This window comes from Thermobia domestica, chromosome 11, assembly GCF_964235325.1.
Source record: "Thermobia domestica chromosome 11, izTheDome1.hap1.1, whole genome shotgun sequence".
NCBI lineage: Eukaryota > Metazoa > Arthropoda > Insecta > Zygentoma > Lepismatidae > Thermobia > Thermobia domestica.
Window position 1 is genome coordinate 85,680,786 of NC_137464.1, and position 21,933 is coordinate 85,702,718.

At 35.4% G+C, this 21,933-nt stretch overlaps 1 protein-coding gene across 3 annotated transcripts in view; it reads right to left on the reverse strand.

Annotated features, from left to right (window-relative positions):
• Positions 1-18,761: 18,761 nt before the first annotated feature.
• Positions 18,762-21,933, reverse strand: part of Clbn (Nuclear export mediator factor NEMF homolog Clbn) — a 64,133-nt gene continuing 60,961 nt past the window's right edge. For 2 of the 3 annotated variants that reach the window (XM_081730739.1, XM_081730738.1), the window contains exon 18: positions 18,763-19,030. In XM_081730739.1, coding sequence (XP_081586865.1) covers positions 18,832-19,030 — 199 coding nt within the window. In that variant the 3' untranslated portion in view covers positions 18,763-18,831. Of the gene's footprint in view, positions 19,031-21,933 lie in introns of all 3 variants that reach the window. The other variant, XM_081730740.1, reaches the window with a different exon arrangement.

A 21,933-nucleotide genomic window follows, 5' to 3' on the forward strand; every position in this document is an offset into this window, starting at 1 on the left:
TTATATTAACCATCTTTACCTCCAACTCCTAAAAGGACTGGTGAAGGAATTAAACAATATACAGAGATACCTAAAGAATATATATGGATGAATGATGTGAGAAAGTTAATTGATCGGTTAATAGTTATAGATGGAGAAGAAAAGGCTGGTAATAATAACTTTTATAATGAGAAAGTAGGTATGGTGAGTATGATTAATAATAAGCTTTCACAATTTATTCCTAATGATCCAAAAGGTATAGGTTATTTGATTAAGATCTTAAATACATTACCACCACGATTCTGGAATGATGAGAAGCTTGGAAAAGGACTAATGAATAAGATTTTAAACATGAAGGGAATACCGGAGTTACATATACCAGGCTTAAGATTTTGCGGGCCTTTTACGAAGCTTCAAGAAAGGTTAGAGAGAGGTGATGAAGGTATTAACCCATTAGATGAGGCTTGTAAAGAACACGATATATATTACAGAGACAATAAAGATACAGATTCAAGACATATTGCAGATAAGGAACTAGAAACTAAAGCATGGAAAAGAGCATTTAGTAGTGATGCGTCAATTGGTGAACGATTAGCTGCTTTTGGAGTTGGTACTGCTATGAATGCTAAGTTTAAGTTAGGATGGGGATTATAAGTTTTTAATGGTTATTATATATGATTCTTTTATGGGTATATCCCATAAAAGCGTTGTTTCAAGATTTTCTTTATAATAAATGGATAGTGTTGAGAGTTACGAGTTACAGAGCTTTAAAGCTAACACAAGAACATTTAATAATTTGAATGAAGCTAACAAAGATATTGAGTTTGATTTCGATGTGGGGGATTGGTTCATACATCCACACAAAGCAGATTGTCATATGACTTTTGAAGTTGTTGGTGCATCAGTTGGAGGAACATTTGGTGCAAATGATACTATAAAACTTGTAGATAACTTCTTACCATTCTTCTTTTCTCAAATTGAGGTTAGAAAGCACGGAGTTGTTATAGATAAGATTGAACTACCCGGAATAACATTTACAGCTATTGGAACATTAAAGATTTCCAAACCAGAAGTTGAATATTTAAAACAAGCAGGATTTGAAACAGATGATAAACTTGGTCTAAGAAAGGACTTTAGTGTTTTGTACCCATTAAGATTAATTCCAGGCTTTTTAAGTGATTATAAAGAGGTTATGTGGAAAGGTGGATTGAGAATAACATTTACAAAAGCTAACAACAATAACGATGTCTTGTACAAATGGACTGGATCAGGAGCAGGTGCAGCAGCTCCTCATGATGGAAAAATAACAATAAAAGGTATGGAGATAAGAATGCCTATTGTTGAATACGAATCTAATTATGAAAACAAGTTAAAGTTGAATATTCTTAAAGAACCTAAAATCATGTTTTCATTCCATACTTATCAATGTGTTCAGAAGACTGTTGTAGGTTCTTTCTTGGAGTTTGATGTTACTACTCAATTTAATTCTAGACAATTTGATATGCCTGATTTCGTAGTTGTAATGTTCCAAACTGATAGAAGTGGTAAACAAACAGCAGATGCAAGTAAGTTTGATCATTGTAAGGTAAAGAATATCTATCTTAAGAATGGGAGGAATGAGGTATTTCCAAAAGAATCAAGAAACTTAGATATTGCTAACAGGGATTATTTTAAGATGTATGAAGATTATACTGCATTTAAGAGAATAACATGTGGCAATACCGAAATGTACTATGATCCTAAAGAGTTTATAGATAATAGACCAATGTATGTGATTAATTGTAGTAAAAGGAAGAATGTATCGGTAAATGAGAGAACAAACATAAAGATTGTAGTAGACTTTGCAGAAGCTGTGGCTGCTAATACTATATGTTATGCGATTTTAATTGGACAAAAGAACTTTACATATGATCCTAAGAATGAGAAAGTAGTAGAAGAGTTTTAGATAGTTAAATGTATGTTTGTATTGTTTTATGGAAGTTTCTCCATAAACGAAATTGATAAAAAATGATTAAATATTTTTGCTGAAGATAAAAATTGAAGTGTTCATTGATTTTCTATATAATAAATACGATGTCGAGTCATATTGAGCTTTTAAATAAACTTGGAAGTCTTCAGCAAAAACAAGTTATTGGATTAAGAGAATTAGAATTAAATACAGAATATAAGATTGTGAAAATGGAAAAGATTAAAACTAAGTTTGGAAAGAGCATTTTAGTTGAGTGTGAAGAGTTTAAGGTCTTTCTTCCACCTAGATTTACAAAACACTTAACAGATAAAATGATTGATGAGATCGTTAAAGATGGAATAAAAATCAAATACACTGGTCGAAAAGATAATTATCCAACTGTTGAGTTCTGTATGTAAATTTTGTTAATTTTCTGTATGTAAATGAGAATCGGTTTTATGAATTTCTCATAAAACGAACATTTTCCTTTTAATAAATAAACTATGGCTACTTATTTGAATAAAAAATGACGTTAAAGCATTGAGATTCCTTCGCATAGATGAGTTAGAAAAAGGTAAAGCGTACGAGATAACATTATGGAAATTGATTCAAAGACAGCGTTATGGTCAGAGTTTTTGTACATTTAGATGAGAAATATAAGACGTTATTACCACAAAGATATAATGATGAAACTGAGCAAGTATTGAAAGATTTGAAAAAGTATAAGCTGTTTGTTCAGTATGAAGGTTTGAAAGATTTAGATAATGGTTATAAAATACATCAGTTTTACTTTAGAAATGAATCCAAAAAATAACAAAAATAAAACTTGTAATTTTAAGTATGTTTTAAGTGTATGTGTTTTTATGGTTTCATTATCAATATCCGAACTTGTAATTTTAAGTGTATAAGTGTCTTTATAGTATCAAGACTATAAAAAACTAAGACCTTTGGGTATACAGAACACAATGCCGTTTGAATTTTAAAGATATATGTATAAATAAGGGATTTATTTGAGTTTTTATAAGTATATCCTTAGAGTTATGCAACCTACAAAACATTCGATAGATATTAAATTTATTTGCCTATTGATTGCCGTTTGAATTTTGAAAATCGGTTAATATTTGATATAGCAAATTCGAAATTTCGGGAATTTTTTACGGGTTTATTTTTGAGTTTTCGGGAAAATGTTATTCTTTTAAAAAGTCTTAAAATTTTATTTAAATTATGGTAGTATTTTTTATTTTTTCGATTTGTTGAAATTTTGTATAAATATTGAAGAAGGAAAAAATATCCTGTGGGTTATGCAACCATTTATGCATTTTATAAAATTGGTTATGTTATTAGTATTCATTTGCCATTTGAATTTTTGAAATCGGTTAATTAGGGGCCGAGCTATTGAATTTTAACGTTATTTGGGGGTGAGGCTGCCAGTGTTGCCAACTCACTTTTAACAATTATCATATTTATTAGTAATGTTGTGAATTCATCCCTATATGTTTTAAAGCGATATCTTGAAAAATTAAAATCCTGGAACGTTCCGAAAAAATATTGAGTTGGCAACACTGACTTTTTCTTTTTTAAACATTGATGTTTTAACTAAATTTTGCCGGTTAGGTGACCATATTCAAACAGTTACTCACTTATTCAATATATGGTGTTGCATATCATTGATTGCTGATGGGAAGGAGAGAAAGAAAGACTCGAGAGATATTTCGTCACGGATTCAATGACGTCATGTATGATGTATTCTCCTTCGAGGAGACTACGTCAGATAGAGCGCCCTCTTACGATTGCTAGCTAAAAGTTCTGTTGAAGGAAGAGGCTGATGTATACATATGTTAACGTGAGGAGAAGGAAAGAGAATCGGATTGGATGATCCTGTGCTGGTACTGGAATCGTTCAAATGAATCAGTGACAGATCACCTATTCCAGTAAATGCTACATTTGTTATATTCCTTCTCATTGAATTTTTTAAAACTAATTATTAACGGATTTTCACGATTCAAGTGTCAAATGAAAGCTTATAAACTGGAGATTAAGATGCAATAAATATATTTTGTGTAGGATTTAATTGTAATATTTTAGATGTAAGTTTTTATGATTTTAAATGTCATAAAACAGTAGTTTATTTATCTTTACTTCCAATTTGAATAAGGCATCATCCTTACCCTCCATTTCAAAAATGCTTTTATATAATCAATCCACTTCTTATTATTAATATGATTGATAAAGATATGATGGTTCTTAAAACTGAAATAGTAGTCTAAATTCTTATAGGGTAATGCATTATTCCACAGCTCGTGTATTTTATTAAGATGATATTTTGCTCTTTCATCAAGTTGAACTTTTCCATTCTTATAGTCGATGTAAAATTCTAAAAACATTAGTTTGATATAATTCAGTTCGTTTTGTAAGTCTATAAATTCTTTTTCAGATAATTGTTCAGGATTTACAACATTATAGGCAAACGTACCCATTTTTTCTGTTTCATCATTTTGTTTGATCATTTTATTCCGACATACTTTACACTCATCTCGTTTTGTATTTCCATTTCGAGCAACTTCTTGATATTGTTTTAATTCTCCACAAATTACACACTTTTTCATGATTTATTAAATATAAAATATCCAAAGTATTTAGCTCATTTTTGTTTGATTTTAAATGTCATAAAAGCATATTCAATCTCACTTTGGGTTATCCCTCTGTGTTAAAGTACAATAGTCAGTGGTAGCTTCATAATTTTTTTGACAGGGGTGGAAGGGGGGAAAGTGTCTGCAGAACCTACATGTATCCCCTACTTTTGGACTTAACGTACAGCAGACGTATAACTGAAAACGCATGTTTTATAATACTTTCTGTATAAGTGTTCCATCTATATATACTTTCTGTATGAAACAATGTAGGCGTTCAGGATCTCACATACAAATGGACGTAGAGCTGACGAAGGTAACATAAGTATATGCATGTGATATACGGAAAAATGTTAGATGTCAGAATTCCTGCAACGGCATGATGTAATATCTAAGGGCAGTGCCTATGTAGCATACGGATAACGTATGCTCCGTACTGATTTCTATAGTAAGCAAGAGGATACCGTATATTTGTACAATATACCGCTGTCCGGAGAACGGATTTTTCTCCGTGTAATGATATGGAAACTGGACTTGAACTGTTAATGGGGCTGGAGCCGCCTTTCTCGAATCAAATTTGCTTCTGAATCAAATTTCAGGATAATCTGAGAAACGTTAATGTCGTAAGACCTTTCTATGCACAACACAGCTAAACTACGAAAATTTTCTTAACCCATAGTGCTACGAACATATGTTTTTAGCCGTCTCAGGCACGAAAAGGAACGTTCACTGGTTGTGGAACTGACAGGCACGGTTAGAAAAATCTTATAAACTTGCTTCAAATTTGGGAAGCATTCGCAAAGATTCAATTTTTAAAACAAATTTAGAAGCGATGAAAAATCATTTTCAATTTGTCTCTCTGCACACAAATTGGAGAAAACTGTTAACTCTGATGTCAGCTGAACTTTGGAGATTTTGTATGTGTTGCTGACAATTGTGATACTTTCTTCTGATGGCTTGTGTTGATTCATCACGTCGTGGAGGGAATGAAGAACCTGCATATCATTTTCTTTGAACTTTTATTGCTAATATCTCCCACAAGGATGTCAATAACGGAATAATATACTTCGCGTCTGTAATATTCAGCTGCTGTCTCACACTCGAAGAAGTATCACCACCATCCAATGCTCGTGGGATTCGTCTTCTTCGTGGAACGTTCGGTGCAGTGCATCCCATGGTTTCTGCAATTTCTTCTGTTTCTGTCCACAGCGATTTGGAACTTTTCTCACTCCGTAAGGACTGAAGGCTGCAGATATTGACTTGCGACAAATTTTTCACAGTAGAAAAATTGGCACGTGTATTCTGTATGTGTATGGACAGTTGATTCGTGTATTCAAGAACACGTCTCATCAGTTTAAGACCAAACAAAAATAAAAAATAAAAAAGTCATGAACATTTCTTAACAGGGAATGCGCATCTGGGCCGTAAATTTGATAGTGGTCTGTTATTTCCTCTAAAGTTTCAACTACAGATCCAAAATGTTCTAAAACTGCACGAATAGCTTCCCATTCACAGTTCCATCTAGTGTCGCTCAAAGATTTTAATGCTACCAAATGCTTTAAGTTTTCTCCTTGACGCTGAATATTTTCAAAAATAGCGTGCTTTTTTGACTACGTTTCTATGAAGGAATGCAAACTACTCAGAACACCAAACTTGTTTCGAATTGCAGACACTTCTGGGCACACATCAACAATGCGTAAGTTCATAATATGAGTACTGCCACGCCAGCGGCTGCACCATCGTAACATTGTCCTCGGATGTTATCTATGCTCAGACCCGGTGATATTAACACATTTGTTAACAGTTTGGACAAACTTTCGCCGTGTTTTTTCTGTGTTGTAAAACCCGATAAAACTTTCGTGAACGTTTAATGTTTCATCACAGTACCGCAAAACAATTGATATTTGTTCATGTCCCTTCAAATCTTGAGTTTCATCCATGGTGGCACTATATATATCTACAGTCTTCACACGATCAATTATTTTTCCCAGCACATACTTACACATTAAATCTAGAAATTGATTTTGGTATTCGGGACTAACGTATCTAAACGTTTTCTCTTTGTTAATATAATACCCAAAAATCACGTCATTGTCTTTGAATCTTAGCGATATGAGTTCTAGTAAATTACCTTTATTTTCACTTTCGTTATTTTCCCTATGGCCTCTAAGGGGAACACATTGGCGAGCACAATACAAAATACTATCTAGAAGCGCTTCTAAATATATTCTATTGCCGTTAACTACATATTTGGTTCGTCTGCAAATCTAATTTACGCGCAACTGATCCGTGCAGTAGCGCGTTTCGGACTTCCGCAGTCTTAGAAATACAAGTCTTATGAGCTTTACTTGTTTCATGAATACCAAATTTATCTACTAACCCTCTTCCAGTTACGGATACCCTCCTTAGTAAAGGTGTCTTCAGATTTCGGAATATTTTCGGAGAATGCGCGACAATAAAAGCAAAAAGCACTATCTCGAGAAATACTATCTAACCAAGTTGCCTATACCACTCAGATCGGAACCGGCGGCCATTTTATTGGGGTATGTATTCAATTGCGGTTGAAAGGGACCTTGACCTACTGCCAGAAATGTCATTGCATTTTCACAACCTTTGACTGGATCACGATCTTCTGAAACTTCATCTTGTGAGACTGTTTCCACAGTAGTACCGGCATTTGAATTTTTATATTTTGAGACTTCATATTTTGACACTGTTTTCACACCAGCACTTGAATTCTTATCTTCTGAAACGTAAGAAGTAAATTGTTTAGTCACTATTTCATTATCTCCGCTGGCACTGTCAATATTTCTAAGTTTCGGCTTCTTACTAGAATATTCCAACAAAGTTTTTTTTTTTTTTTTTTTTTTTTTTTTAAAGCACTGCATGTTAGTAACAACAACTTCCTGTTAAACTTGAGAAATATTCAAGTATCACAGATAAAATATAAAAAATGTAACCACTATACACCGATACACGTGAAGGCTATATATACACAGAAAAAAAAAAACTTCAAACGTACTGCTCACTGCCAAGGGCACCGATTTCTCTGTAACGTTGGGGGGCATTCAGATGTGGGTTTGTATATTCATAAAACAATACATATAACAATACAAAATACACATTCAGAAAAATACATGGGGCCCATATGAACTTTGGGGGGCTCGGCCCCCACGGCCCCCCAGGATTGGCGCCCTTCCTCACGGCAAACAAAAACTTCAGAATAAATCATTTTTGGTTTGGGTGCCAGGGAGGCTATTAGTAAAAATAACTCGTTGTTTGAACCTTACAATTCTCCCTTTCCACTTTACAATACCAGATGTTGCTATTTTTGTGACTTACAGGGAAAGCAATAAACTATCTTTTGTATTTAGGATCACAAGATTTCCCACAAAGAGCCGAGTTCTGTATGTCTCTGCTTATCCTTTTCTCCAGCACGCCCAAAGTTCACTGACCTTTCTTAAGATGGATGTAGCAAAACGTTTATTGCAAGCCATTACCAGATATGGTTAAAATCAGAGTTCCATTCCCGTTGTTATTCTAGAAGGCAAAATTTTTAACAACTGTCCTATATCTAAGAAACAGCCAGAATCAGTAAGGGAGAAGGTATATGAACATCTCTGAACATGAGCATTTTTTTTAGATATAGTTCAATCGCAATTTTACACTGCCTCTGTGATCTCTCCCCCTCCCCCCCAAAAAACATGCTCAGAATAAGTCCTATCTATTCAAATTACAAGCATTTCTGATGTAACAGAAAAATAAAGAAATCCTGAATTTGACAACACAGTTTATTAATTATTATTACCGTCGTAGAAGAACATGAAATGTCTAAAAACGACAAAAGCAATAATGTGAGGTGTTAACCAATTCAGATCGCATGCATCAAAAGTGAATGACAATTACCCAGATAGTAGTGGAGAGGCAGTGTTAGGGCTTAAAGTGAGCCGGAACGCACCGTTAGTGCGTTCCGGCAAATCAGCCTGCTGTCAGAATTTAGTTCATGTGCAACACTTGTCACTTCACAAACATTGTGCATGAATTTTTAATTAAAAATTTGGTTAGGTCTATGAAACGACTATTAATATGTTTTATCAAACCAGATCAAGAACATGGATCAGGGATTATTTACTTTCATTGTTGACTGTGTTCTCGCAAATCACTGTGGATAAGCATTCTGGCGAGGTGGCTATTCATTGAAGCCACTTGAAGCCCTGGGCAGTGTGTATACCTAACAAGCAGCATTTTAAAGGTGGAGCATGGCCACGAACTCTGTTCCGATCGGCCATCCTGACTGAGTGACTGAGGTTTTACCTGGTATCTTTTGTCAGGCCGCTGTCTTTTCACTTCGTTGCCCCTCCTTTCTCTTGGTCTCGTTAGTCGCCTAATGACCTTAATGCTGTGAAACAAAAATATAAAATTAAGCAAAATGGTGTTGTATACGCTTCAGCTCAGTTCATAGATAACACTGGATGACTATCCAAATAAATCTCAGAAATGTGGGGGGGGGGGCAGTTGTTGCCCCCCTGGCCTCCTAAGTTACGTCTATGCATGGATGCTCACTTGAATTAGTTTCAAGGCTGTTTGTGACTAAATACTTTCTTCAAAATAATATTAAAAATTATAAAAAGATTTTCGAGACATTCGAGTCGAGTCGAGATTTTTACGAGCAGTCTCGACTCGAGATTCGAGACTTGTCTCGACTCGTGCGCATCCCTATTCACAAATTTGAGCTTGATATTTCTTTTACATGTTTAATATTTACATTCAAAGTAAAGTAGACCATACGTAACGAATATCGAAGATGTCTATTTAGAACGAAATTTTCAAACTGACTCGTTTTTAAAGTCATCAAAATAATTCGTGACCAAAATCTTGAGCACAAGTTTTCTTTTATATTCACAACATACATTGTAAGTACTATAGGCCTATACGGTATGCTGTCTGCACAACGATTATTATGAAAGATATCATGGTGCCGGGAAGAAAGTGAAAACAAGTGAGTTTCCTTTCGTAGTTGTGAAACTGCGGTATACTTCCAAATTATGCAAATTCAATGCTACAATAGATTTACAACTTCCAGCTGCAATAGGGCAGCATTTCTCATCACTATTATCATCAAAAGAGCTTCAACTTCCAGCTGTAAAATATGAAACCTGTTAAGGAATAAAGTTCTACCACTTCCAGTCTTACTACAGATATAAGAGAAGATGGATTAATATTAAGACGTTGAATCGGTTGAAGAAAAGTTTGTAGCTATCTGTTACTGCTTAGACCCTCGATCGATTACAAAAGACTGCTTGACGTTATGCATTACTGTTTTTGTTTTATGGCGAGCAAGGATAATTATATACAGGGTGTTTGAAAAAAGAACTCCCTAGTTTTAAGTATACATTTAATTGGGAAATGAATGGAAACTTACATCAATGAGTACATATCATGAAAGAGAATTCCTTCAAGTTTTGTTTAATATTGGTAGACTTCAGCGTGGGATCCATTTGTGACCCTGCGCACGTCGAGACGATAGTCCACTTCTCGCCACGCATTCACCATTTCAGGTGTAACTGTCCCAAACGCCGCGACGATTCTTTCCCGTAAATGATTGATGTTTTTGATCTTTTCACTGTACACAACATTTTTTTTTATGTGGCCCCAAAAGAAAAAGTCCAGTGGGGTTAAGTCTGGGCTTCATGGTGGCCAAGGTATTGGGCTAGCCCTGCCTATCTACCTTCCTGGAAAGCGAGTGTCAAGAACCACACGCACATGATTACTGTAATGAGGTGGGGCGCCATCTTGTTGGAAAAAACACAAACCTCTTTCCTGCTTCAATATCGTCCATTTGGGAAAAGTAGTACTCTGTTAGCATGTCATAGTAAACGTCCCCGTTTATTGTTTTTTCGTACAAAAAATGAAAGGACCAATCACACGATCTTCCATCAAACCGCACTAAAAGTTTGGGAGAGTCACGCTGATGCTGAATAAATTCATGTGGATGCTCTGCCCCCCAAATTCTGCAGTTATGACGATTAACTGTTCTACTGACATGAAATGTAGCCTCATCAGAAAAGAGAATCTTTTTTTAAAAATTGACATCATCAATTCTGTGTAGAAAGTCAGTAGGAAACTCATACCTTTCGATTTTATCAGTAGGTTTAATTTCATGTAACAGTTGCAATTTGTAGGCGCGCAACCTGTCTTTTACGCACATCATACACAGTACCTTTAGACGCTCCTAATTGTAGACTACGTCTGGCCAATGACTTCTTCGGGGTCCGAACACAATAATCACGGATCTGTTCAACATCATCTTCAGAAGTTCTCGGTCTACCTGGTGATTTAGCTTTTAAAACACTACCGGTTTCCTTGAAAGACTTTAGCCAATGACGGATAGTTTTTGCTGTAGGTGGTTCACCACCATACTGACGTCTAAAATTACGTTGCACTGTTATAACTGACTCAGTTTTCACAAGCCAAATAACTCACTGCGTTTTCTGTTGCGGAGTACACATTGTTGCTGAATTGCTCTGCACTGCACGCCTACCTGGACTGAACTGAGGAAAAAGAGGGGAAAACACTGGTGCCATTTCAAGTTCAAGCAGACCTGCCAACTGTAGGGAAGCCAAACTTGGAGAGTTGATGAATCAAACACCACAAACTAGAATAGTGTATTTCACTTTGTACAGATTCTAGGACACATTAAAACTAGGGAGTTCTTTTTCAAACACACTATTTTCCGGTTTGAATAGAAGATTAATGGAAAAGTTGAAACCTATTCTTGGGACGCTGAATCGACTTCAAAAAACAGCTACTCAATCTCTCTTATGTTTTTCTCTCTATGATGATTAATATTGAAAGGTATAAGTAAATTTCCACCATTTCCGCCTTTAGCACAGTGTTACGGCTGGAGATGATAATTTTCCTAACACGCTGAGTCGATGCCAATAGCTTGTAGCTATCCATTACCGTTTTTGTATGGCAATCAACGTTGGAAACGGAAACTAGTAAATTTTACCACTTCCGATTTTAATAGTGTAAAATTAGTGGAAATGATGTCCTTTCGTGAGACGTTACATTGATTCCGAGAAACCACTGACCCCTATCTATTATAGTTTTCGTTCTATTGCTAATAAAGTTGAAACAGGAACTGATGAAAATTATTCTTGGGACAGTGAATCAATTCCACGAAAGCGCTTCTCGACATCTCTTACAGTTTTTGTTCTATGCAAAATAAATACTCAAACTGGAAGTATCTGGTAAAGTTGAACCATTTGTGGTTTTCGGAGAATGTTATGGGTGAAGATGGTATATTTCCTTAAGACACTGAATCGATATATATATATAAATTGTCTTTATCACTATTTTTGTTCTATGCCGATCAACGTTAAGATAGAGACTGTTGATTTCTACCACCTCTAGTCTTAATAAGAGGGTTAACTAAGGTGATTTAACCAATTCTTGGGACACTGAATCGATTATCGATTCGAAAAAACCGCTAGTCACTATCTAATGCTGTTTTGATTTTATGGTGATCAACGTTGAAACCGGAAATGGACTATTTCTACCACTTCTGATTTTAGTAAAGTACTATGGATGGTAGTAGTTGCGTTTCCTTCAGACATCGAATCGATTAAAATAAAAGGCTTGTCACTGTCTGGTCCATTTTTTGTTCTATGGCATTCAAAGTCGAAATTGGAAATGACTGTTGTGTACCATTTCCGGTTTTAATAGAGGGTTAACTAAAGAGATGGATCCTATTCTTGGGACGCTGAATCCATTGTCAAAAGCCGCTTCTCGATATCTTTTATTGTTTTTGAACTCTGATACCTGTCAATGGACGGGCAGACGAATATAGCTGTTTTGGAAGACGTATAGCATAGTTCGAAAGTCTAGTACAACTGGTTTGACTTATATCTCGCAATAATACTTCGAAACGTGTTTATATTATATTGACGTAAGATGTTCGATGTTACGCGTATTTACCCTTCTCACTAACAGCCTAGATTTTTGTATAGACATCTATTTTGATGCCCTTGCCCTCAGCGTGCCCTGAAAAGTATCCTTGATTTGAGTCATGGGTTTTTGTTTTTCTTTCGGGGCGGGGGGGGGGAGGAGTTCGTTTTTTCAATTATCTCGAAAATTAAAAAAAAATGTTTCTAAGAAGTTATAAGGAAAACCGTATTTTAATAAATTCTATACAAAAAGGCCCTTTCACTTTTTTTCGTAGAGTCATTCGTTTCAAAGATATGGACTGAATTGTGTCTGAAATAGGATGAAACTATTAATTTGACACTACAAAATATCGGGAAAAGTAAGCATTGAACTGAAAACCCTTCCCCTTTAAGTCCCCGACTTCTCCCACTAGGAAAAATGAAATCGTTAAGTTTTACATCCCACGGTTATGCCGGTTAGGCTAAAGTTGACGGCGATTACGAGAAATGAATGAAGAAAGTAGGAGGAAACGGGAGAACCCCGAGAAAACCCACGAGCACGGTGTTTGTCCACCACAAAGTCCACACGGCGCGAGCTGTGATCAAACACAGAATCGAACTCCAGACCGCACAACAGAATAATAGGATATTTGCATACAATCAAGTGATCTATTCTTTTGATGGTTATTTACTTATTCTTATTTGAAAAGTAAAGAAAGAGTATTCCTGCACATTTGTTTCTCAGAAACGCTATAACGCTGATCCATGAACATTATTACTTTTTATTGCCAGTATTACTTAAGATCTGGTGTATGGGATCTGGTAAGATCCAATTATATAATACCAATTACTGCTGGCTGTCCTAGTCATATGATCCATAGTCTTCAGGCATGGTGTGGAGGAGTTTGCGAGGAGACGCTAGCCCCGGACTTGTCGCACAGGAAGTGACTAACATATTTAGAAATTACGACTGAACATTTGGTGATGTCTCCTTATTTTTAATTTTGATCATGTCACGCGCTGGTAGCAGACGTTGGTTTCAGTTCCGACAAGGGAAGAAATGTTTATTAAATCTTTCTTTCATTATTCATTTGATTTTCATATTTGATATAAATTTTACGTATATGGATCGTTCTTCAAAGCCTCTTGCTCAAAGGAACTTAAAGTAAGTAAAATCTATCATCTCCTTTTGTGATTACGCACCATCTTGCGACACACAATTCAAAACGCACACATGAAGACAAATTATAATAAATTCTACCTTAGTTACAACAAAGTTTGGAAATTACATAACTGACCAACTCAAAAAGGGAGAGGATTCGATGAGGAAATGTAGATCCATGTTTAATCTTGGAAAGGGATATTAACTAAAATGTGAGTTTGTTCATGTTCAACATTCAAAATGTCGAATTTACATTGAATAAAAGTACACAATAAATCAAGACTATCAGAAAATTGTACTCTGTCCATAGTGAAGCTAGCAATCTGCTTAGTTTGACAACATATACGTAATTTACTGAGTTGATGTACTCCAGTGATTAACATCCTTGTCTCGCACTCAGGAGATCCACGAAATTCAAATAAGGTGAAAGCTATCCAGATTTTTATCATATACATATAATAAAACATGAGAATCTATTACGTAAACTAAGATATGTCCAATTCTGTATTAGTTCTAAAGAATCTTGTTGGAGTATAACACTATTATTAGAGTATTTCCTATTTTCATCAAATCACATTTGTGTACAAGTTTCAACTTATTTAATCGAAATTTTTGAGGATGGTAAGAAACTTTAAATAATAATAATAATAATAATAATTCTTATGAAATATATTCAACATTTAAAAGCCAAAAAATTGAGTTATCACATTCGAAGTACGTAGCCTCAATTTATAAACAAGAAGACTCCTGACTGATTTTATAAAACCCATTGAGACTATTACTTGATTATGGAAACTAATTCCAATAATATCGGGTACCTTTTGCGAGAGAGTCAGTCTGTTTCTAGAAAGACCTTATGAGAGCTGAATCCCACATTAACATGTGGGTAAATGTGTTATATATTGTAGCTGCTAAGCTCCGTTAAAAGATAAACTATACAACAACTAACCCATAAATATCAAACGTTATATTGTGTGGTTCCATAGTGCTCAAAATAAAAATAAGTAAGTGTGTTCAAATTTCAGTTACTTTCAATTTTCTAAATAAACGCACAAAAGTTTGGAAATGAAAATTTTAAGATAGGAATGAAAGGAACACAAGTTCTGGTTAACAATGGAAGATGATGTCAGACAATTGACCGCCTATTGAACTGCGGCACGCAGTCTGTATTTTGTTAAAATTTTCAATGACATTGGCGTTTAAATGCAAATAAATTACTTTGATAACAGCGATAATGTTGTTCTTAAAGGCCTGAATTGTTTGTGGGTTGTTGACATATACTTGTTCTTTCAAATTACCCCATAGGAAAAAAAAAATGTAAAGGTATGCCAGTAACCCACAAATAATTCAGGACCTTAAGGACATTATTGCTATGCAGCAGCGATTAACATGTTTATTCCAATAATACAGAAGGTTGTTTGCTTTATATCTGAGCGATTTGGAAAGTCACTCAATTTATGTGAAACCTCGTCGTTGTACAACGGTCCCAATTCCAAAAAAACGTAACGTAATTTAGTCTTTCTAAGTCTCAGTAAATAAGGATTTTTGAGATTGCTAACGTCCAATTTGGTATTATTGTTGGGAAAAACCAAGAATAAAACAAAATGACAGAATATTTTTCATTGTACAAATTTTAGTAGACTTAAATCCGATTTAAGTTATTCGCTAAGCAAAACAATATGTTTATTGTAAAAATTATTAAAATAAATTATTTATTATAATTTTTACAGTAAACATTTTTATTGTTTTGCTCAGTGAGTAGTTTTTAAATCGGACTTAAAAAATGACAGATCCAATGTAGCGTACCTATAATGAAAAATAATTTTATCTCAATAATAATTTGTATCGGGAGGTTTCCAAGATTGCTGATTTTGAATTTCATATTACTTTTTGAAAACATAAAATGGCGGATCCAATATGGCTGTCTTAAAATAGAAATAATTCAATTTCAAGCAATATCGATATTGGACGGCTTCCCAGATCGTGGATTTTGAATTTTAGACAAATTATTAACAAAATCATTACTACATTTTATTAAATATTATTACTCATTTTGCATCAAACAAAAAAATCGCAATGCGCGTCTAAAATCAAATTTATGTATCGCCGTAGAAAAAAAACGCATAAAACAAAATGGTGCAACTAGATGCACCTACTTTTTGTTTTATATAAATGAACGATAAAATTATCGTGAAAAATTCCGATCCAAAACTTCCTACGACTTTTGACTTCTGCATATTTTAATATTTGCGCTTTAAACTGAAAAGGATAAAAACGATATTGTAGATTCTAGCAATTTAATAACAACCACATTTTATTGGATTTTATTTACGTAGTTGAAATTTACTTACTTTTAGTCGTTTACCTTATTTGGAAAAAACAATAATTACAAACACAAGGAAATAAAGCGCGATTGAAAACTAGGTTTATTTGAATCTTGAGTAAGATCTGATGTGATTAGTTCGACGCTAACATTGAAAGAGATTTCGAAATCCAGACATATGGACCTGCCCTTCAAAAACGGTCGTTTTTAATGGTAAAGATAGCAACCTGGCTATTTAGGGTCTTAAAAGTCTCAAAATCGAAACTTTGATTTAAGAAGAATTTGACCAGTTTCTGGTAATCAAGACCACCGTGTGCCGCTAGCGGTTGGTGTTCAACTGTACCACAAGTATTATGACTATCACCAACATCAAAATTTCCATTGGAATATATTCCGGTAAATTATGAGCAAGGAAATTCGATTCCACTCCTTCCCTGTAAGCTTTTCAAGGACAAGAGACAGTGTACAAATGCCGATGTTGGAGACGCCTTTTCAGCTGACGAAAGAAATTTGTTGGACTGGCACCAGGAGTCTTCACAGGAATGTCTTGAAAAGAAATGACACAAATCCTAATTCCTGCTCTATTTTCTGACAAAAAATGAAGAGATGTGCCTGCGGTATGACTTGAAGCGTTGTCCATATGGATTTCAATCTAGTTTAGTATCCGCACCGTACAATTGTGGAATGTCGATTTCAAAGATAGGGGTCATAATGAGTTCCTGGAAGCATATTGCATTTATTTTCAAGTTTTTATCGATCTTGCGTATCAGCAACTTTCTTGCATAACGGAATCCTGAAACAACCATACACCCAAGCGGGATATTTTCCCGGCAGTAGCGAACGAAGTTGCACATGCACTTGGGATCGCTCTCACGGTATTTCAAAGCCCGAATATAATCACCAGTAGTGACATTTTATCTACTGTGACGATTGTCTGTCATTTATACTCCGCTAGGTGCTTTTCATACATGTACTTGTTGTTTGTTTTTCGTTCTGTAATGTGGAGCGGGAACAGGTGGTGTACGTGGGCCATACGGAAGTATCTCAGTGAGCAGCTTACGAATGGCTGTGCTCAGTTGAAGGTACCAAATTCAATCGCTGGCCCATCGCACGTTGAGTCGGTGGAGTTTGCTGGCATGCCAATCGTCAGACCCCAAGGAGCACTGGGGGTGTCAATTTCCTTGGAGTCCTCTTCCTGATACTTTTAGTGGACTATTGTTTTGCCATGTGCTCCTGGTTTGTGCAACGAACCACAACAGCTTTCGCAGTAGTTATTCTGAGTATGAATCCATTCTCCCGACACTGTTTGATTATGCGTATGTAGGAAAACAAAGCATGGAGGGCCATGACATACCCTTTCCAGTAAAAGTTTAATTTAGGTGCAATCTGACTATACTAACCTTCAGACACACCATTGCTTACGACAGCAGACGCGTCGTTCTAGCTTTATGCTTATAATGGCAGTCTTATTCCTAATTAGGCCCGACAAACCGAATAACCTTCTTTATTAGTTCCCACACAATACCTCGAACAGTTTTCGCTAGTTTCCATACTTTTCAAGATAGGTTACTGTAAATGTTACTGTCCTATACTTTCGGTGTCCTGTAACTATGAAACAATGTATTTCTGGACATTTGTACATGGAAAACTTTCTTTTTTTCTTTCTTTTCCTGAAGTCCTCTATACAGTAGTTTAATAAATATCCAACAATATCCTCCCATCTATAAATCCTCTTTAAAAGATGTGACTCGTTTACACACAAGGAAGAAATGCTCTCTATCATAGAATACTGATTTGTGTGCGATAATCACTAAGTGTATACTAAAGCCATAATCAAACAGTTCTTGAACACGCTGTATTCCTACTCCTAATTCTCAATTTATTTTTCTTCCACAGTCCTGAATTTCCGATTTTCCATATACTTTTGATCACAGGGAAAAGAAACTGGAAATTTTCCAGTTCTGTTAATTTAGTGTTCCACCTAGATTTTGAGTAAATGCTTGCCCTTCAAGAAATGAAAAAAAAGAAACACCTCAGGTAACAAAATCTTTACTGACTTGTAAAGATTTCGTATAAAATCGGTATAATAAAAGCAGGTGATATCCTAGTGGTGCTGGTCGACTGGTTAGTTCCCAATGATGCGGTGTAAGATCGATGCCGGTTTTGGTGACTACTGATGAAAACCAAATGATGTTAGCAGTGTCGCGTTCATAAACGTCGTGGGGAATAGTTGGGAAATTTCTTGAATAAAAAATAAACAAAACTTCGGTCAAGGAACCTAGCAACAACGAGTATGAGGCTCGTCACACATTTCACAACTTAGAACTGCGGGTAGTACGCTTAAGACTATACCTTCATAGCAGTGAGTTTTAACGCTGATCAAAGAACTGGAAAATATTTGGTAACTACCTTCTGACAACAAAAATATATACTCATGATACTTCAAATTAGAAACTAAAGCTTAATTAACACGTAAACCTACTTTAAAAAAAGCTAATTACCACTGTTTGATGTCTCACCATTTTCTAAGATAGGACCGACAGCTATTACTACCCACCAGTGGTGTACGAACGAAGGAAAGTTCCGGGTTTTAAGATCTCCTTCAACATGATGAAAAAAGAAAGTTGCCATGTTAAAGTAATGTATACAAAAATCTTGAACTTAGCAGCTTGGGAGCTTGAACTTCCTACCCCCTTAATCTGGCACACTACTGTTTTCTACCTTATAATATTGATTTCTTTTCAGAACAGAACTCATTCACAAAGAGGAAGAAGAAACAACATTAATTTATTTTTTAATTTATATTGTTTGAACCTTAAGATTATAACAATATTTACACAGAACAAAAATTGGTAATAGTTCTATTTTTTCAATTTTTGTAATTGTGGCGCCGACAATTTAACTTTCCCAGGAATGTTTCTTGCTAAATCTTGGTCTTTTACACTTCGCAGCAAATCCTTCTCTCGTGAACTAGTCGTTTTATCCGAAAGAAACATGTTCAAAGCAGTTTTGGCAGCTTTACCTCTTTTGCCAGTACCTGGAGTAAGTTTCACTTTGAACCTGAAAGGATTATGATTATTATTATTAATATTGTAATTGCAGTACAAATTACAATACTATTAATTTCGTGAAATATGAATGCATTTAAATTACCAAACATGAAATATACAACAGATGGTGATAATTATTGCAGAAAAGGAATTCTACATCACTCTGTAAATTGTAAAAACTACTAACAGCTAACTGCTTTAAAAAAAAAAAAAAAAAAAAAAAAAAAAAAAAAAAATGGAGGGGGGACGCCGTGTGGGGCTCGACATTTAGTTTTGCTCATTCCAGTCCAATGGTAACTGAAGAAGCTTGACAGTGTATTTGTCCTTTTCTTCCACAGAACGGTAAGGTCTTGAAAATTTTGAACCTGTTCAGAACCTCAATACTAAACGCTGTAATTCAGCAAATTGATTCAGATCTGTTCAAACAAACTCAAAAGGAACCAGAAAGAGTTAAAGGTGAACTTGGATAGGGCGCATAAGTCTCCATAATGATGAATTACTACAGTGGCCTTAACCCAGGTACTGTGTATTTCATGTGAGTGGCTTACCTGTTGAAGGCTACATAATAATTGGCTCAAACAGTTCAGAAAAAAAAAAAAAAAAAAAACTCTTATAGACGTAAATAGATCAAGTAGGTGCTACTCTATTTTTGAAATATATCAGTTACTAGATGCTAAAAATATGAAGATATTTTCCTCCTGCACCCATTTCCGGTTAGTTTTAGAACTTTCGTAACTGTATATTCAAAAATCTAACACCGACCGATGCATTTACAAAATTGTGTGGAACGAAATAATCTAATCGGCAACATCTAGATAGGTGGAAACATTAAGATTTTTTGAGGTATGTTCAAACCGATCTAATCGAATATATTACATACTGCTCAACTTACGAGTGAGTTCATTAAAATAATAATATTTGGTCTAGGAATTAATTCGTGCGGTTGGTACGCACACATTGAAGCTGTAGTACAAACACAAAATACATAAATACCTTAAGAAAAATATTGTCCATCGCTAGCCACCACTTTCGCCCATCTGTCAGGCAATGTACGGATTCCATGGCGAAAGAAGTTCTCATCCTTGGAAGCGATCCAGTCAGAGACCCATGTTTCGATATCTTCTGAAGAAGTAAACCGCTGTCCAATCAAATCGTTGTTCATGCAATCGAACAAGTAGTAGTCCGAAGGAGCAACGTCTGGTGAATACGGCGGGTGGGGTAAAACTTCCCATCCGACATTTTCTAAATAGGTTTTGACCGGTTTTGCGACATGTGGGCGAGCGTTATCATGTTCAACAATAAGTTTATCATGTCTGTTCTCCCATTCTGGTCGTGTTCTGGCCAGAGCTTGCTCCAAACGCATTAATTGTCGTTGATAACGTTCTCCATTCATAGTTTCACCCGGTTGCAGCAGCTCATAGTACACCACACCTTTCATATCCCACCATATGCACAGCATAACCTTTGCACAGTGAATATCTCGTTTTGGTTGTGATGGACCTGGTTCACCTGGTTTCACCCAGGCCTTTTTTCGTTTAGGGTTCTCGTAATGGATCCACTTCTCATCACCCGTAATAATTCGATGCAGAAACCCCTTTCTGCTCTGTCGTTGAAGCAGCAATTCGCAAATGGTTTTTCTCTTTCAACGTCTCTGTCTTTCAATTCATGTGGAACCCAATGTGACATCTTTTGAATCATTCCCATGGCTTTCAAGCGTTTGGAGACTGTTGTTTGATCAACGCCTAATGCTGCTGCAAGTTGTTCCTGCGTTTGACACGAATCCTGCTCGAGCAATGCTGTCAATTCTTCGTCTTGAAATTTTTTTGGCTGTCCAGCTCGCTCTTGGTCTGCCAAGCCGAAATCACCACTTCTAAACCGTGCAAACCACTTCTGACACGTTCGCTCAGCTAGAGCATGGTCACCATACACTTCCACCAAAATACGATGACTTTCAGTCGCACTTTTCTGCATGTTAAAGTAATGCAGCAGGACACCCCGCAAAAACACTTTATCAGGCACAAATTGCGCCATGTTCACTTAACTACAAACTGGTGTTGTTGACGCTTTAATCCACTGCCCTATACTACGAACGATACGCGATGACAGGGGTTTGCAACACATGTGTGGATACACGGAACTGTGGGACGCTCCGTTCGTTGCGCCATCTCTTGTCCACCCGCACGAATTAATTCCTAGACCAAATAATAAACTACTTCGTACAATTGTTGTGTACGAAATTGTCACACTTTCACTTGAGTTACAGATATGATAATCTTAAATATTGTATAATTACAACTACCAAAAGCCATTGCCATAATGTAAAAGCAAAGGAGAAACACAATCATTTTAAATATTTTTCAATTTATACGAGGAATTATTTTTCTGTTTCCTTCGAAATAAACTATATTTTTAAATAATATGATGTTTTATTTATTTATTTTTTTTTATTCTTTTATGTCTGGTTTTATGTTTCTTGCTTTTATAAAATTAATTTGGATTGACAGGGCGAGTTTTTAACTTGAGACAACCAAGTAACTTCTAAACTAATAGATAAAAATTGCTGAAATTTTGAACGAAAGAAACATCAACAAAGGAAATCATTTAACATATTTTGGAATACTAAGAGATGAACACTGTTGTCATGGCAACCCAATATAAAGTTATATTCTTTCTCCAAACGGCACTACGTCAGGTTATTACGCATTTCAAATCTACATGTTCCACGAAAACCCGCAATACCACATTTATTAGTCAGTGTTGCAAACTAAGGACAATAGAGTATCACAAATCTTAAAATTTTGGAAGTCCCAACCATAGTACTAACTGAGGTGGACGGGCAATGCGCATCGATTACTTAGGTACCATGATCATAATATATTTCGAATAAATAGGAATGAAGTTACAAAGGGTCGA